Below are 18,730 nucleotides of genomic sequence, written 5' to 3'. Positions count from 1 at the left end.
GAAAGAGCATTCAAGAGCCATAAGTAGAGTAAGCATTCTTATATGATTATCTCTTGAACAGATTGAATCTGGGGGAAAATTGTTTATTGTTATTCTGAGATTATACAGTAAAGAATAAACGTAATTTGTACACTATTGATAATTTGAGTGTAGAATGACTGGTGACATTGTAATTGACATTTTAATTATTTACATTCAGCCACCGAATATCAGCTGCCGTATACAGGCATTTGGGCGTATTTGTAAGACGTTTGATGAGAGAAGGATTAGGTGGGTGACCGAAATGGGTTTTGGCGGTCTTCTTCACTTAATTTCAGACATGCATTTACCGAGGCAACTAGCGTATTGGTTGATGACTAGAATAGACCCCTTGAATAAAATATTCGTTGGCCCTGATGGGAGGGTGTTTCCATTATCAAAGAATCAGGTCAGATGGATACTTGGAATACCTAGTGGTTGTAAGGTTGTTCCAAGTAGTAAAACAATGACAGAGGAAGTCCGGGGGAAGGTGCAACAAGTGTTGCTCAAATATGGTTGTTCTTGGAAAACTAAATCTAGTAGAGGGTGTGGAAGTGTCTACACTTCTGTAGGTATCCCTGTTACAAGCGAATTGATGGATAGGCTTGAGTCAAGTTTTGGGCCTGATGAAGAGGAAGAATTCAAGACAATATTTCTCATAGTTGTGTTGTATATGGTGTTGTGTCCAACTTAGTCTCCCCGACTTGGTTCTGACTTATTACCTGCAATTAGCTGTGTTTCTGATTGTGTGGAGTATGATTGGTGTGAGGTGGTGTTGAGGAAACTGATGGATAGTGTTGCAAGTTTTGCGCGCCGTTTCTATGCAAATGGATTTGCAGGTGGATGTGGAGGATGTGCCATATTTGTCGTTGTAAGTGACATGGGTTGCTAATAGTGATTTCTTAAACCTCATCCCAAAGGTTGTTCCTTATAATGATTTTATGATACTGATTTTGCAGATTTTTTACCTCGATCGGCTAGCTCGTCAACCGGTGCATTGGGATTCGTTCCCGCGGCTGAAGGTATGGACGAAGTTACAAATAGCAAATGCAGCCAAGGAGGATCGGAAACGTAATGGTGACTTTGGGAAGTTAGGGGTAAGTGTGCAGGCCTTTGTTCCTCTTAATCTGTTAAGTGATTGAAAAACTGCAGGATCAGTTATACGTATTTGGTGTATTGTTAACACAAATTATTTGCAGTTACTTGATGTGGCATACGGAGAGAGTCATTCGATGGTGGCAAGGGACATTGAAGCGCCCATTAGGATAGTCGTGCATAATGTAAGAAATGTTTGTGATTATTGTTAGTTAGTAGGCTGTAGTGAAAAAGGTTAAGCCTGGGGTATATTGACAGTTGTTGTTACTTCAATTTTAGGATGTGGAAGCGCAAGATATGTGTTGTGATGGAAGTCCAGGTCACATTATACGACCACCAACCAGGAAGAGCTGCAGGTGCGGGAAGGTCTAACAAATGGTGTTGAAACACTACCTATGTTGTATGAGATGGATTTGTTGTATCTTTAATACCCTGTGTGTTACAGGGCCCCTGTTTACTTTGTTTTTGTGTCAATAGTTTGATTAAACCATATAATGTTGTGTGATAATTTTGAATGCAGTACAGTTTTGTTATGATTAAATTAACGGTTGTTTCATTCAGTTATATGGGGGGTTTAGTGTCTTGAATGACATGTAAAAGTAGAATTTAGCAGTTGGGTCAAGGGTTTAACAACCTTTAACAATTTTCAAATGCAGGATGGTGGCCCTGTGTTTTGGCGGCCAAGATATAGTACTGGACCGCATATTCTTAGGTGCATGTTTGTGCACGTAGAATAGGTGCAACACCCCTTAAACGCAACTTTTAGTGTATGAAACGCAGTCCACCTTTATCTTTCTTTTTTTTTCAGTTATTATTCTTCCTGCAATTCTTCTTTTCTTTTTGATTTTTTTCCCCTTTTTTTAAATTTTCTCTTCACTTTTTATTTATATAACAATATTCATCAAATTTTTCATCAAATTTTTCTCTGAATTCTATACTTTCGATCACTTTCATAAACTTTTTCTCTTCCCTGTTTTTTTCTATTTTTATTTTCCATTGTTTAAACTTTCTCTCTCCTCTGTTTTTTCTATTTTTATCTTCCATTGAATTTGTGAATTGAATAGATGAATTTGATTGTTATTCCCGAAGAGATCAATGCAAGTTAGTTTCTATGAATTTGCTATGACGGATATCAATTAGATTGATGAATTTGGGTTTTTTTTTGAGAAAATGGTTTAATTTGGGATGAATTTGATTCTTTGAATATTAATTCAACTGTTAAATCTGGTGATGAATTTCATTTGATTTTGTAAGTATTAGGTTTAATTTGTTATCGATATTGCAAAAATTATGGTCGATGAATTTGTGATGAATTATTGAATTGCTGCACCTTAAATTTGTTTTTTTTTATTACGATTTTGATTTTTTTAATTAAGTTGCTAATATTTGTGTATAATTTTTGGAAAAAAATGAACACGACGTACTTTAAAAGTGAACATTTAGTACAAAACGAACATTTAGTAACTAAAAATGATCATTTAGTATGCTAAAAATGAACATTTAGTATATAAAAATTAAAACATACGCATTATAAGTATTAAAAATATGAACATATACATTACAAATGTGAGTATATGTATTTTAGAAAATGAACATACGCATTCAAAATATGAACATATGCATTGGGTCCCAGTAAGTGAACACATGCATAAAAAATGTATGAACATATGCATTTAATAATGTAAACATAAGCATTCAAAATATGAACATATGCATTTTAGAGAGTGAACATATGCATTCAAAATATGAACATATTTTATAAACATTACTTCGTAATATATACTTAAGAATATTTATCATATGAACAACAAATATTTATATTATGAACGTTTTAAAACATTCTATGAATATAAGGTATCCAAATAATGAACATATGCATAGGTTCGCTTACATGTGAACATTATCTTTTCAGAAAGTGACACATAGGCATAAAAAATATGAACTTATGCATTTTAGAAAGTGAATATTACATTTCAAAATATGAACGTAAGCATTGGTTTTCTTCAAGTGAATATAAGCATTTAAAGTATGAACATATACGTAAAAATATATGAACATAAACATTTAAGAAAGACAACATATGCATAAACAGATTTAATTACTATTTCATGAAAAACACATATTTACATTATGAATATTTGAAATTATATATGAACATATAAAATATTATTATGAATATTATGCTTTAATTATGAACATAAAAATTTGAAAAAATAAAAAATAATATGATTATGAAATATATGCATTATAAGTATTAAATGTTCATTTTGTACTATTGTTAGAAGATGGAGACGGCAAAAAATATAAACCATACAAATTCAATATTTATAAATTGAGCAAGAATTAATTTGTAATATATATTTTGTATATTTTAAAAATCAAAGAACGAATGATAAATTACTATATTAACTATCTATTATTACTTACTTAATCCGGTGTTTTTGTACTTGACCCGCTCTCCTTTTGACCGTCTTCTGGGAAGAATACCACCTTGGTTTTTTTTTTTGTTGACACGTATTCCTTTTTAGGAAGTTTTTTTTTTAGTTAACACGTTTCCTATTTTGGTAAATGTTTTACCTTTGCATTTACCCACTTGCTTTTTCATTCTTTATCACTCTCTCTCCTCTCCTTGATATATGTGCCTAAATCAAACGCGTCAAGTAAATAGAAACGGAGGAAGTATAATATGCAAGGAAAACATATTCGTGTATTATCACATCATCTGTTTTTAAATTCGTGTCAGTAAGTATTATTTGAGTCCTCCAATAGATTAGTTAACCATAGTTTTACGGTTTGGTTTGTTAAACCAACACAAGCGTCCCCCTAAATGTCACTATATTACGTAATCACGACATCGAATCCTTAAGTTCTGATCATGTAATTTGTTGTCCACCAACTCATATCTTGATTTGTGAATCATGTAATTTGTTTATTTGTAGATTTACGATGTAATCCCGAACTATGTTTAGTCCCTATTCCCTATTATATGTTTTAGCGTACTTTGAAATTAAGTAACGTAGGTGGGATGCATTACATATCAAATCAATATTTCGTCAATAGTCTCTTGGAAGGAACAACTCAAAATACTCGTTCATCTATAATCATTATAGGGAATTAAGTCATCTGTTGATTTGTAATCATGTTACAAGCATGTCAATTTCTCACGATCGCCTTCCATTTTGTCCTTCCATTTTATGTCCTTCCCCTTTATGTCACGTCCATTATGAGGCCGATGCTGCTGTGGCCATTTCGTATACTTTTGTTTGGCTTTTCCATTCAACTACTATGTTTAAGATTGCCTTATACATATTTGGTGGCTTTTATGTTCATTTCACATCACACGATTGTTCACATTTCTTGTAGGCATGAACCAATAAACCGTGTGTTCATTCATCACTTATTGTATATTTAATTCCTTGTTCCATTTAACAATATTTCCCTTTAACAATATTTAACAATAGCTCGTACAGGTATGTGGTGTTCATATTTTTTCTCTTCAATGTTCATTTTACGAGACCAATATGTTCAGAAGTCCTTAAATCTGTAGTCAACTCTCAGGTTGTGGGCTTGAACTTTTCATCATGAGCCCAATGTATGGTTCATTTATAAAATTTTATGTTGCGATTACTGGGCCTAGAAATAACATTGGTAATTGTTGTTGTGTTGTTTGCTATAAAAAGGGATGTGGTATCCCTGTTACGTCTCCCATTACATTATCAATCTCACAACATTTCTTTTGCATATACACATAATATGCCTCGCCGCGGCCTTACCCCATGTCACACCCCAGCCTTGTTGTTTTTTGATCCTCCCACCGGTGATGAACCGGAGATGGATTTCACAGAGTTTGAATATCTTTTTGTTGCTGATGATGGAGATATTTTGGCAACATTGTCTCACGAGACAATTGGTGCACTTATACTTCATCTAAACAATCCCAACAATGGTTGGTACACCAGCTTGTACATGAGACAGGCTGGATCCGATGCTCATCCACGTCCTGCTCACATCCCAAACCTTTATGACACACACCCCTTTGCTGATGAATTCCGTTTGTTCCTCACTTGGTGTTTAGGGAGCTTACCACCTGCCTCATTTAGTCCTGACAAATTCAAACCCGCTATGCATCTCCTTGACCCTAAACCTGTCTTCAATTTTGAATCCCCAATATGGGAACTTGATGATGTCTCTATTCGTCTATGTGTTGGAGCTTACACAGACACATTACAACTTTGTAGGACACCACCCTTTCCACATATCCTTCATTTGAGGGTTATTAGGTCGAAGCTCCCGGAAAAAGTCCCCAGGTATCACACGGTAGACCTTACCCTCTACAAGACTAATGCACCGCGCAAAGGATGTGCTGGTCCAATCCCTCCTGAGTCCATTGTATGTACTTGGAATGTAAGAGGCATATGTAGACCCTCCCTCGTTGCTAATTTTGAAATACTTTATAATATGCACAAGCCACTTGTTGTTGTTATGCTTGAGACTAGACATGGTTATGCCACTATTAGCAACCTTGTAAACTTGTTTCCTGGTAACTACTCATTTGGGTACACCCCACCTGATGTGGGTCTTTGTGGGGGTGTGGTGTACCTCTGGAGGGAGGAGGCAGTTGCAGCAGAGAAGAAGCGTTTGTACACCACTTCCATGAAGGCCGATGTGACATTTAAGGTAATTGTACAAATCAGATTTGTCATATATATTGAATACTCAATCTGAGTTGAATAAAACACAATGACTAATTTGAATGTTCGATTGTATGCAGGGACATCCAACTGCTAGGAAGGCTCTATTTTGAATGACCAAATTACGTCTAATATGCTCGCGTATATGCGCCTTTGGTTTATTTACGAATTTATGTTTTTAATCACTGTCGATTGTTTTAAGCGTCACTCGTTCCTGTTGCTATAATAGGTGATAATAGTCTTTGTGTTGTTAATTCACGTACTTTTGTAGTGCATGTGCCCTTTATCTTTATAAGTATTAATGTTATGTGTGTTTTGCGAGCGTATCTTGATCTTGTTCATATATTTCACAAAGCATGTTCATATATTTCACAAAGCATGTTCATATTTATTGCCAACAACCTTTACCACATTAACGTACATGATCGCTATAAAAGTACTAATATTACTGGAATGATTCAGCTACACTTACCGTACCCACTACCATGTCCAGAGACTACATACTACCTCCACTTAGAACGATTTGTGAATACATAATATGGCCACAAGCCACGACACAATTACAATGATGGTTAATAAGTTATTTCTTCTGGTCAACTCTAGGTTTTGCTCGCACAAATCACTATTAATCCCAGAAGAACGGAGCAATTCCTCTTTGATCCTGCGATTCTCGTCTACCAACTCCTCATTCCTATCTACATATGTTCTTAGAGGACTTCTTGCTTCCTCTTGACCACCATGCATTTCACTTACCTCTCGCGAATCCCATCTAAAATAGCCACAATCCTTCGCAGTGTCCTGCGATATAGGGAATATCCATAAGTAAATAGACAAAAGTTTACATAAAAAATTGCAAACAAACATGTTACAAGATCAACCTGCCAGTAAGGGCAACCCCAAAATTTTTTTCCTGAATTGTTTCCCTTTCTAACAACGGACAGCTTTGCCGGAATGCCATGTCTGCACTCAAGTTGTCGCGGGCTGCTACCGGCTGACCACGATTGACTTGCCATTTTTTTGGCTAATCCTTACACTGTTGCAGCCGAAGGCTCAAACAACGTGGATATAGTATGTTACGCCTTTTATAATAACTTAACCACAGCTTAACCCAACCTGGTTACATAATAACTATAGGGTGAGTTAAGCCTTGATGAAGTTTGTATCTAACCCAACCTAGGTTAAATACTAACTCTGTTACATTAGTCACTTACGGTCTACCATGGTTGATACAGTAACATATTCACCTTTGGTTATGATACTTGTAATGCTCCAAAGCTCTAAATGATCTTATCAAGTGATCTCATCAAGTGATGTCAGCAAGTGCTAACAATAAGTTTGGCTCAAATTATTTCATCAAAGGTGACTAAACTTTGATTGAGATTTAGTGGCATTGACAAACTACGACTCATTTTGAATTGATTTACATACACATTTCAATATATGTAATCACGCCACCCATCCCAATAACCTACCGAAACTTAATGTAACACTGAATGCGTTTTATTACTTTGACACTCTCTACCTGCTTTAGAACACATCATTACCGACAAAGGAATATATTTAACACTAATAAATATAAATGTACTTAGTGAATTCTACTGTAAATCAGGACAATACGGGATTTAGTAAACAATTATCTACGTTTTCGCATTAGTGGAGTACAAATAATGCATTTAGTAAGCATGTCAAAGTCTATTGTGACATTATTGTTAAGTCTTTATTCCTATTTCAGCAAGTTTTTTTTTTTTTTTTTTTTTAAAAAACCCCAACTCAAAGTCGTACTTAACAACACATATCCTCCAATAATAACCTGGATTGTTTCATTTACAACAGGTTAATAGTAATAAACAACCCGGGTGCAGTAACTTTCAATTATATTAAGTTGAAGTTGGTGAATTACGATTGTGACCGCAGTGAATTTTGTAATAATGTACCGTGGTGTCGGTGCATTCCAAAACTATGGTCCCAAATTTACAAACAGCTATGTTAAAATTAAAGCTTGTTCCCCAAGTTTGAGTATCGAGAACTTGATCAAAACTTGTTGAAGAAGACTATTCTTACAATATAATCTGCAGCCATACACGTGTTCGAATCCAAGAACTCCTCACACGGATGGTAGTTGAAATGTACTTTGTTAGGGCGAGTAAAGCAAACGAGCGTCAACGAAAGTTAATGGCCATTGTAACGCCGTTAGCATAATTTTCCTTGTCGTGCAGGTAAATCCATGTTTTTTGTTGAAATTCCGTTAAATATGTTATCACACCGTTAGTTATATAGTAGTTGGGTTGATGTACTTGCTCATTAATGCACTATTAATTCAAGTACTAACTTTCTCTGAATAGCTGCATATTTGTTTATGGTAATACGCAAAATTCACACAACCAATTTCTCACCAATGGGAAGCCAGTGTTGTTAATGCTATTAGATTTACATCCCATCAAAGGCAAAAATATTTTTTTACATTTCAACTTATTTTTAACTTTTTCTTTTTTGTGTTTCGGCATTTCGCAGCTGTGATACTGTGATAGTATAATCTTAGTATAATCTTTTTATAACGAATATTATTAGTTTAAAAAAAAACCACTTCTCCAAACACAACCGACTTACGTCTTAAGATAATTATACTAGCAAATTAAAATTAAAGAACCCTATAGGTGTCACCTTTTGACAGATAAGATAAAAAATGCCTAAAAACAGTGATCGTTACCCTAAATCTGCGAGTTTTTTGTCGTGAATTGTGTCCCTTAATACACATTGTATTTACCTTGTATTTTCCAAAAGAATATATTTGTAGAGTATACGTTATGAAATCTTGTCTTAGCCTAACTAAAGAATTTGCATTTTTGCTTTAAGATGTCTAATGACATTATTAATATATCTTTGATGCGGTATATTTTTAATGTCGCACTTAAGCACTAAATACGCGTACTTCGAGTATATATTAATTAAACGTAGCTCCATTTAGGACTTCAGTTATTGCCGAAATAGTTGGTTGGCCACAATTACAGCTTTGTGTCCTTCAGCCTAAACATGCCTGACAGTTTGAAGCACAAAGGAGGCGACCAATAGCAGTGGCTCCTTGAAATATTTTTTTTAATGGGAGTTTCCTTTTTTAACCACGACAGTAACACATATATGTGTAGGAGTTTCCTTTTTTACCCCACACAAACACGTCTGGACTATAAGTTCGTATTCCTTACCAAAGGGACTTTGCAGTACATTATTCCTAGTCCAACCAGTATGCCAGGAATTAAACCATGGAATTGTGCAATATCCTAGATAACATGGGAACCACATGGTCACTTATTACGAATGGATAGTTAATATGATTATGGTTTAATTACGATAACGATTACAGATAAATCACAATTATGGATAAATCACGATTATGGTTAAAGGTAATTTGAATTGGTAATTGTCCTACCGTATTTCTCCTAGATTATTATTATTAAAATACTACAGTTATGGGCGATTCGTTATGTATTGCTATACTAAGATAATAACAATTTTCTTATACCAAACCTGAAATCAACTAATTAATCCCCTTTAGAGGCATTATACTCCAAATTACTGAAAATTGCAAACAAAGATAGCTTTGCACCCTTAATGAAATGTAGTACATCATTTTAAATTTTTACCCAATATATTGTAATGCACACACACAAACCCTAATGTCAACTACCTATGTAATGTGTATTGCTATAAATAGAACTTCTACCTCCATTGACTCTTCAACCCAATACACTTTAACTCCATTCATCCTTACTCCATTACTGCATCCTTTTAAGATATGCCTCCTAGGAAGAATTCCAACCGACCTCCTCTTCCTGATATGCTTCCCGGCGGAAGGCGCCGTCGAAGTCAAAGGAGGCCAGATGGCCCTAGCCCTAGGGGTAGCATCCGCGCTCTTGCTATGCTTGCGCATGCTGCCTCCTCTATGGGAGTTCAGAATCCAATCCACAACAATCAGCCACAAGGTGACAACAACAACCAGGTCACGGATAATGTTGTTCCAGGGGTTATGCACCATGGTGCTACCCTTGAAAATGGTTGTGGTGAAGCTATCCACCTCCCTGAAAATGGTTGTGGTGATGTTATCCATCATCATGACGGTGCACCGGTCCTTGAGGGGGTTAACCCTGACCTTAACCAACCCCCCGAGGAAGTTGTTGAGATACCACCCCCCAAACCACTTGTGACTGACACTGTTGGTCAGTTGGTTCAACCAATTCCAATTAGGCCATCGTCTACATTGCCTTTTGTTCTTGCTCTTCGCCAAGCTTATGGGTACGCTATGCCCTACAACTACAACGGTAGGATACCCATGGTCACTGTCACGGTGAAGAGCACCAACCCCACTGACTTAGGTGTTGCATACACCTTGCCCGCTTCAGACACGCTTTACCGGATCTACAAAGATTACGCGGGGAGGGTTGATCTAGGTGTGGAGGATATTGTCCTTAAGTTCCAAGACTCTTTTGTTTCCACCCTGCAGACCTTGTTTGGGGCTGGAGTGAGTCACGGAGATGTGATCACTGTCGAAGCTAAGGTATGGTGATGTCCATTTTCTAAGTTGTGTTACATAAGGTTATTGTCTGACTTGTTTGATAGTGTGTAGCTGACTTTATACCCAGCCACATCAAGTAAATTTAGTAAACAAAGGAAGTCAATGACAGACCTTTTGGATACGCTTTGTCACGTCGCTATATGAATGAGCTCAGTAGTTTACACAAAAAATCACATACCCAAAATAGGAAAGCGCTGACTTTATTTAGTTTGTGTTTCCTTTAAAATGATCTTCTATTGGTTTGGCCTAATGTAGTATTTTTTGTTTGATTATTTATGGTTCTTCTCAATTATGTTTGGTGTAGGATCCGGAGAAAAATGCCGACACCCGCTTCAAGGTCTTTAAAATACAAGACTGTACTTCGTTCCCCCGTGAGGTGCGGCTGACGCTCTGCCACGAAGAGACTCTGTATGAAGCCTACGCTGATTGGGCAAGCCGGAACAACCTAATTCCAGATCATATGATTGGGATTTATGAGAACAAGGTTATCTCCCGTCTTAGCACGGTTCGAGAAGCTGGTATCAAAAACCAATTCCGCATCTATTTCGTCCCAAACCATTGGACAATGCCTTAAGGAAAATGTAGTGTAATGTGTCCGTGACAACCAGTATGGGTAGTACTTTAGATATAACTAAATAAGCAATATGGTGTAATGCCTCTGTGACTGATGTTGTTGTAGTACTCTTCTACCGTGTCTGTTATGCTACTTAGTGATATGTGTTATAATGTATTAGTGACTATGTTCGTTGGTACCTAAGTCATGTAATATGTCCAGTTGTTTGGTTTAATGCAACAATTTGTGTTATTGACTGTGTGTTGGATGTTTGATGAAGATTGTTGATGAGAATTACCTGTCAAGCACTTATACTTGTGGCTATTACAGCTTAATCTAGTCAGTTAACCAATGAGGAATGTGATAAACAACTATGTGACTTTGTGTTGACTTAAAATCTAACACAAGTAAGGACTTTAGAGTTTCCCCCTTCTCTTACATAATTGGGCACAATGATGTTCCCTTTTGCCCAATAGTCATAAACCAGAAACAATTATTAGTTCTATTCATTTACTGGTAGTTTGTACTTGCTCATAAGGAACATAAATGTTCCCCACCTACTAGAATTGGGTACATTTGGCAGTATAAATATGCATCATGAGTAATAAAATCTGCTGTTAAGAACATCAACATTGTTTCAAAAATCAAAAACAAAAAATGGGAGAAGAGATAGTGAGGCACTTTCCTCGGCCCACCATAATTAAATCAAGTATATTTTGTGGTCCTAGGGACCGCATGAGTACAACATTCCTACAAGATCTTGATGGTTTGTTACCCAAATGCAGGTTTGGGCCTGCGTGGGGTACAAGGCCAAGTTCCGCCGACTTCGATGCCATGCTCATGGCAGAAGTTGGCTACAATGGTGTTTCAGGAGCTGAGAGTTCCCATCACCAACTTTCGAAGTACCTTCGGCACATGATATTTCGGTTACTAATTTGTTGTTATTGTTGGCTATTAGGTCTCCTACTACAAGGCTTTTTTTTATGATGATGGGGTGGACACTGGACCGCCATTTGAGGAGAACACCCAACAGCCGAATGTGGTCAATGGCTCAAGTCAAGGTGTGGATTTAAAGAAGCCGAAAAGAAATTATGGAGTTTACCAAAAGTTGTTGAAAGGGGCTACTTCAAGACTTAACAAGATTCGACGAGCCCGGTGTTGGTCGGTGTCTGGGGCTAATATGGCTGACAAGGAATACAATACCAATGTTGATGGATAAGGAGTGCGTGGGTGTGCTACGTGTAAGGAATTGGGGCAGAAATAGTAACTTGGGTTGCATAATTGTGCCTTTTGCAAATTAATGTTCATCGTTGAATTGTCTTAGTAGTATGCTTGGTTTGCTTAATGTAATCCCTTTTGGTTAGAAATACGGGCCTTCAATTGGACTGCTAAATGTTTGTATTGTACTGGGCTAGTCTTAAAAGTTTATTGAAGTAGTCTTGCAATTGCCATTAGATAGGCCTTAGTTGTAATGTGGTCTTGTACTGTAGGTGTAATTTATGTATAATGGGCCTCGCCCTCAAGGGTATTTTTACCCAGAATTCCTATTAGAATCATGAGTCAGTGTTTCCAAGTACTCTTTATCAGAGTTTACATGTGTACCTTTTAAAACACTTTATAATTACAATGTATTGCGTCCAATTTCGTTTTAATAGGAAAACCCAGTTTAGTAGGGGTTTAAACGGCAATTTGGACATGGGCCGTATAAAAAATAGGGGAGTTCATTTAGAAATAAAAAAACCCAGTGTCGAATCAACATGGGCCATTCGTGATGATGGCCCAATCCTTTTCCACCAAAGGAAACCACGGGTTAATAGGAAAAAAGGTAATGTTATCATGACCATATTGAAAATGAGCCACTGCAAATACAAACACAAAACACCCAGATTAGAAGGAAATAGAACAATGAGAACATGGGCCATCCTGAAAATTGCCCAATCTCTAAACACGTACAGACAACCCATCGTACTAGAACTAAGGAAAATGTGGACATGAGACATATTCTAAATGGGCCAGTGGAGTGAAAGATAGAACAGTCGCAGGAAAACAGTAAATGGTTGCACTGCCAAAACTTGATTGTCCATACATAAATACAATCCGTGCACGCATAACACATACTAGCCAAATAAAGGGAGAATATAAGAGTACTGAGTAAATCACAAACAGTTCAAGAAGCATATTGCGAATTTAGCACACAAATACAAACATAAGGCTCCGGAGATTGTACAACATAAACCACAAAGATTAAGCAATAAAGACAAAAGTCTGAGCAGGAGTAACATCCAAACAATCACTTACATACTACCCCATCAAGGCATTAGAAGACCCAATGACAAGGATGTCATCCTCAGGCACATGCCGTGGATCCCCATCTCCGTTTGCTTGAGTTGGAGTCCTACCACTCTTGCGGCGTACCTGTAACACAAATACATTCCATACGGTTTATAAACAACACTGAGAAAGTATGTATGGAAATTTGTAGGATGTCATACGTACACTTACATTCATTTTCTTCGGCGGGGGACCATTTTGGTTTCCAAGTGGATCAACATCAGCACAAACTTCCACAGCTTTCTTGACCTGTGTGTGAAACAAATTGTACAAATGAAAACACCCCCTGCACTTACAAACTGGAATATCATGACAAAAGAATGGTTTACCTGGCCTTTTTTCTTTGTTGGTTTTTTGTACCCAATCTCAGCCAAGGACTTGTTGCGTGACCCTTTAGGCCTACCTCTCCCTCTCTTTTTTGTTGGAGGGTCCTTCAGCACAACTTGTTCTTCAGTTTTTAACTCTGAAAACAATTCTCCACCACCATTTCCATTCTCACATTGCTGTTGTACCGTGGACTGTGTTTCATTATCATTCACTGAGTTCTCCTGGAAGGTATCAGGTCCTTCATCTGCATAGCTAATTGGTATTGTTTCTTCAAACTTGCGCTTACGCCGCTCACATACATCTGCCTTGATTTTTTGGAGGGAATTCATGACCATTGACACTGTTTCCTCGTTCACCAGGGCAGCCTCCTCGCAGATTGTCTCAAAAGCTTGCATAAGTGTGTTATACCTTTTCCCCTCTTCAGTCTTCTCCGGATCATGGTAAGACACCTTAACCATTGTATGTCGCCGGGGTATGTCTTTGCGCCAACGCTTCAGAATGTAGCTTTCAGGGATCTCAGTGACCAGGTTTAAATCAAGTATTCGAATTATATGCCTACACATAATTCCACATGTCTCAAACATACGACAGTCACAACAGACAACCTTCGTTTCCGTGTCAAAAGAGGCGGAGTAAAACCTCCTCTTATCAGTTACTATTTCCTCACCACGACCCTCCGGGACAACCCACACCCTGTCTTCGATGAGGTACTGCAAAAGGGTGTCTGTGATCTTGTTCTCCTCTCGCGGGTAGCAATACATCACACGCATGCACTCCGTTTGAACTTCTTGAAATTTTGTGTCTGTGTAAATTTTCTGGAAAACTCTTTCTACCAAGAAACCTGTAACAATTCTCCTAATGTATTTGGAGCATTTGGCATCCGCATCTACCTCGGCCTCCACTCTCTTCGCCATTGCCTGAGCATATTTCTCTGGGAATTCACACAACTTGGTCTGCCTATTAACAAACCCATCGAAAAAACTATTAATGCTTTCCACCCTTTGAGTGGTCTTCATACCAGCCCAAAAGTATTCTCTCATGAATGCGGGAACCCACATATGCCGTTCGTTATACAAACCGTCTAGCCAATCATTGCCCTCCAACTTATACTTTACTACCATTTCCTTCCATCCATTCTCAAACTGCATTATGGAAAAACTGTTGTAGACAACGGCCTTCATCTCCACTTTTATGTGAGCATACCTGCGACATGAAAACCAACAGTACATAAAAAGGTTCTGCATTTTTTTTGGTATAAGGAAGCTCGTACATTTATCCTAAATTATAACATGGATATCACAAACCTCTCTAATTTGCCAAGTTTATCCGGAATCTTTCGCATGATGTGCCAAATGCACCAACGATGTCTACTTGTTGGCATCACCTCCTCCAGCGGTTTTCTCATGGCGGCTGCTTGATCCGTTAGAATTGCCAAAGGGGCTTTATCCTTCATGCACTCCAACCATTGGTTGAATACCCAGCGATACGTGTCACAATCTTCATGTGACACTAGTGCACAACCTAGCAGAATTGACTGTCCATGGTGATTGACCCCTACAAAATTCAGAAACGGGAGATCATACTGGTTTTTCAAGTAAGTTGCATCGAAGCAAACCACATCACCAAATTCATCATACGCTGCTCGACTCCGTGCATCCACCCACAATACATCCTTCAACCTGCCTTCATCATCAAGCCTTTGTGAATGAAAGAAATTCTGGTTATACCCTTGCATTTTGGTGAAAAAGTTCATCATAGCTGTTGAATCGCCCCCCTCCATTTTCAACTTCCTCGATTTGTAAATCTCATGCTGCAGGTCTTTAACTGTGTACGGCAAAGGATCCAGTCCCTCAAACTCCGAGCTTAAGCAGCCATGTATCTGAGACACAGGTACCCCTCGATCATAGTACTTTAGTAACTTCTTCCTAACTCGAGAAGTAAACTGCTTCATTCTATACTCTTTCACTAGTTTTGAATTGCTTGGGATGGGTTCGTGGTTTGTATGTTCCAATTCAACCCCTTTTATCACCCATTGGCCCGAACCATTAACCCTAGCATAAACCTTCGCTTCACACTCACATTTTTTGGATCGTCGTTTACTATTACTAAACTCTACCACCCCTACAATCCCTCCAACTTGCTCCCCTGCACCTGAGACACCCATCACCTTAGCCCTTTTCCTGGCTTCCCTTTGGGCCCTCATATCTGGCCTACCATAACACTCACATCTCCAAGTTGTCGATATTCGATCTCTGACAATCCCCTTTGAGTATTCCCCCTGTACCCTACTCACACCAAATCCCATTTGTTCTCCATACTCCTTATAGTAGGATTCAACTTCTTGCCAGCTTTTAAACACCATCCCGACCCGAGGCGCTTCCACATAACTTACGCCACTTTGTTGATTACTTGCAACTACTGTCTGCTCTGTCTCAACTGTCTCCATTGGTGATGCATACTCAGTCCCTTCTTCATTACCTTGGGTTATCTCACCATCTATGTAGGGTGCTAAACCACCACCAGGCCTATCTGGAGTTTGGTTATCTCCCTCTCCTACATTACCAGCCTTCTCCCGAGTCCTCACTGCACTCCCCTTATCCCCCACACAGACTTCAATACCACATCCGGGACCAGGAGAATGCAAACAATTATCCATTACCAAACAGATTTGTTCACTGTTCTGGTTCAATATATAGTACACAGGATACCATTAAAATGACCACAATTAACACATCAACTACAAATTCAGGTATATAAGCAAATCAAGTCGGGTACTCAAATTACAGATTCAAAGATTTACAGCCAAAAGGTTTAAGCAGCTAATTGGATCAAACATATTATATGTCATTTTATATTGCAATTTCAATTCCATAACACAAACCACAGTTTATCCAATTAATCAAAACAAACCATAATTTATCCAAATAATCATATGTACAATTGTAGATCTCAAACACAAATTTGCATATTACACAGGTACAATTACTAGTCCGATTTACGCACAATCACACAAAACAATCAAATCGTGAATGTGGATTCACCCTGATTAAATATAAATGTAACAAATCTTGCAATTGATATTCACAAATCTTCCAATTGATACTCGCAATTCTAGCAACACATACATCAATAATCTCATAATTTATATCATCCACAATCTACAAATTCACACGCACCAACAACACATCGCACCATTACAGAACAGCGCGAATATCCTATTTCATAATTCATCATTCACCACCACCAAAATTTAAGATCGCACAAAAAAAGAAATATTTCGGATGGAAATTCGTAACAATTCAATTACAAGTACAAAGTGGAGAGTCTCACCAGATCTGAACAACAAGGCCGACCTCCAGAGCGACTCCGGGGCGGTGTTTCCTGGTGTCCGTCACACCTTCGACCTTACGCTTGGCTTCGCACTCCCGCTGAGCTTTCGCACTCCGGAAGGAGTACATTCCACCATAACAAATCCAACTAAATCGCAAATAATAGACTCCCCGTTCAAATTAACGTTCACGGAAACCCTTTACTTGATTTGCCGTTACGGCCAGCTGTAACATGTACAACACTTTTCGCCACGTTGGCGACACATCACCCATTCCTTTAAATCATATGTGTATATTTTACTGTTCCTTTTATTTACAAATCTACCCCAGGATAAACATGGAACGTTCATCATAAGGATGAATGGGGGCGACCTCTTATAATAATTGCACTACCACTATCTCATCATTTGTTACATTTCTTAAATTCACTTTCTTCGTCTTCAGTTCATCTTTTAATACCCATCAGCCATCCTAGTAATACATTATCTACAAACTAAGCATGATCTTAATTTTCTTTAGTTCACTTTCATTATCATGATCTTAATTTTCTTTAGTTCACTTTCATTATTTGTTGGCTTAACCTGTGAGGAAGTGCAAGTTCAGTATTGTTGGAAATAAAGAAAGGAAATTCAAAGGGTCAGATATGGGCGTCCCATCGGGCGCGAGAAAAGTCGTTAAATTCTAGAGTTCCACCGCCCGACCGGGTGCCGATGAGTCTATTTTATATATATTTTTATTCCCCGTCCCATGTTCATATTTGTGCTTATTTGAGCTCTGCGGAGCTATTTTTATTACTAATATACGTTTTCTAGTGTTTTTGTAGATTTGGTATTATTTTGTAGGAATTTGTAAATTTATGTCAATTTCCGAGCTTATTGAGCCACTACAAAGATATTGGAGTTTAATCGTATTTTATGACCGTATATTAAATGGCCAAGGCCGAGTTGGATAAATTTAGTTCAATGATTAAGTGCTCAATTAAATAAGCAAGCTACAAAGTTCATATTACTAGTACGGACCAAACAAGTATCACGAATTTTACTAGATGAGCCAAATAGTGATTAGAAAGAGGTTTGGGCCTAAAGCAAACGGAAGCCCAACCCCAAGAGAAGTTGGCTGCTGGGCGTGAAAAAGCGGGCCCGATTGGGCGGCCCATTTTCCCGATCGGGCGAGTGTCTTAAAACCGAGTGTTTAAGTCGGTTTTGTTCCTTGGAGGCTTTGTTGTTATATAAAGCTGAATCTTCTGAACAAGAGATTAACTTTTTCAGATCTTTATTTTTTTTTTATGATTTTCATTACTACTGTAGGGATTTGGGAGTTGACTTTAGTAATAGTATTTACGGAGCTTTTCTTTAGATTTCTTAGTTTTAGTCTCTTCTTTTTAGTTTTAGTTAAGCTTTTGTTTGATTTAAGTTTTTCCAGTTTTGAGTTTTGATATTCATGCCTTTCTAATTTCCATTATCACACTTTTATTATGCTTTTGTCTTTTGTTATTTTCAATACTAAAGTTTACCTTTTTCTTGTTTTCTTATCTTTAGTTTAGTTTTATTATTATTTGCTTTCTTATTATTATTATTATTATTATTATTATTATTATTATTATTATTATTATTATTATTATTATTATTATTATTATTATTATTATTATTGTTTTTATTCATGCTTTATTTAATTGTTTTAGTTAGCTTAGATTTAATTATGCACGAGTAGTTTAATTCTAGGGTTCTTGGGGATCCATGATTAATATTAAGGGATAATTTATTATTGTTGATTGTTAATGTTGTGGGTTATTTTCCTATTGATTGTTATAATGCTATGC

General features: G+C 37.3%; 1 protein-coding gene across 1 annotated transcript; it reads right to left on the bottom strand.

The window, feature by feature from the left end:
• Positions 1 to 13,225: 13,225 nt before the first annotated feature.
• LOC145583462 (protein FAR1-RELATED SEQUENCE 6-like) lies at positions 13,226 to 16,238 on the bottom strand. Its single transcript, XM_081640696.1, has 4 exons — positions 14,887 to 16,238; positions 13,585 to 14,785; positions 13,427 to 13,504; positions 13,226 to 13,339 (listed from the first exon to the last, which is right to left on the bottom strand). Exons 1-4 carry the CDS (start codon positions 16,236 to 16,238, stop codon positions 13,226 to 13,228), a joined length of 2,745 nt encoding a protein of 914 aa, XP_081496822.1.
• Between the last annotated feature and the right edge of the window lie 2,492 nt (positions 16,239 to 18,730).

This window comes from Chenopodium album, chromosome 15, assembly GCF_948465745.1.
Source record: "Chenopodium album chromosome 15, dcCheAlbu1.1, whole genome shotgun sequence".
NCBI lineage: Eukaryota > Viridiplantae > Streptophyta > Magnoliopsida > Caryophyllales > Amaranthaceae > Chenopodium > Chenopodium album.
The sequence above is the reverse complement of the archived record's forward strand: the minus strand, read 5'-3'. Positions and strand labels throughout refer to the sequence as shown.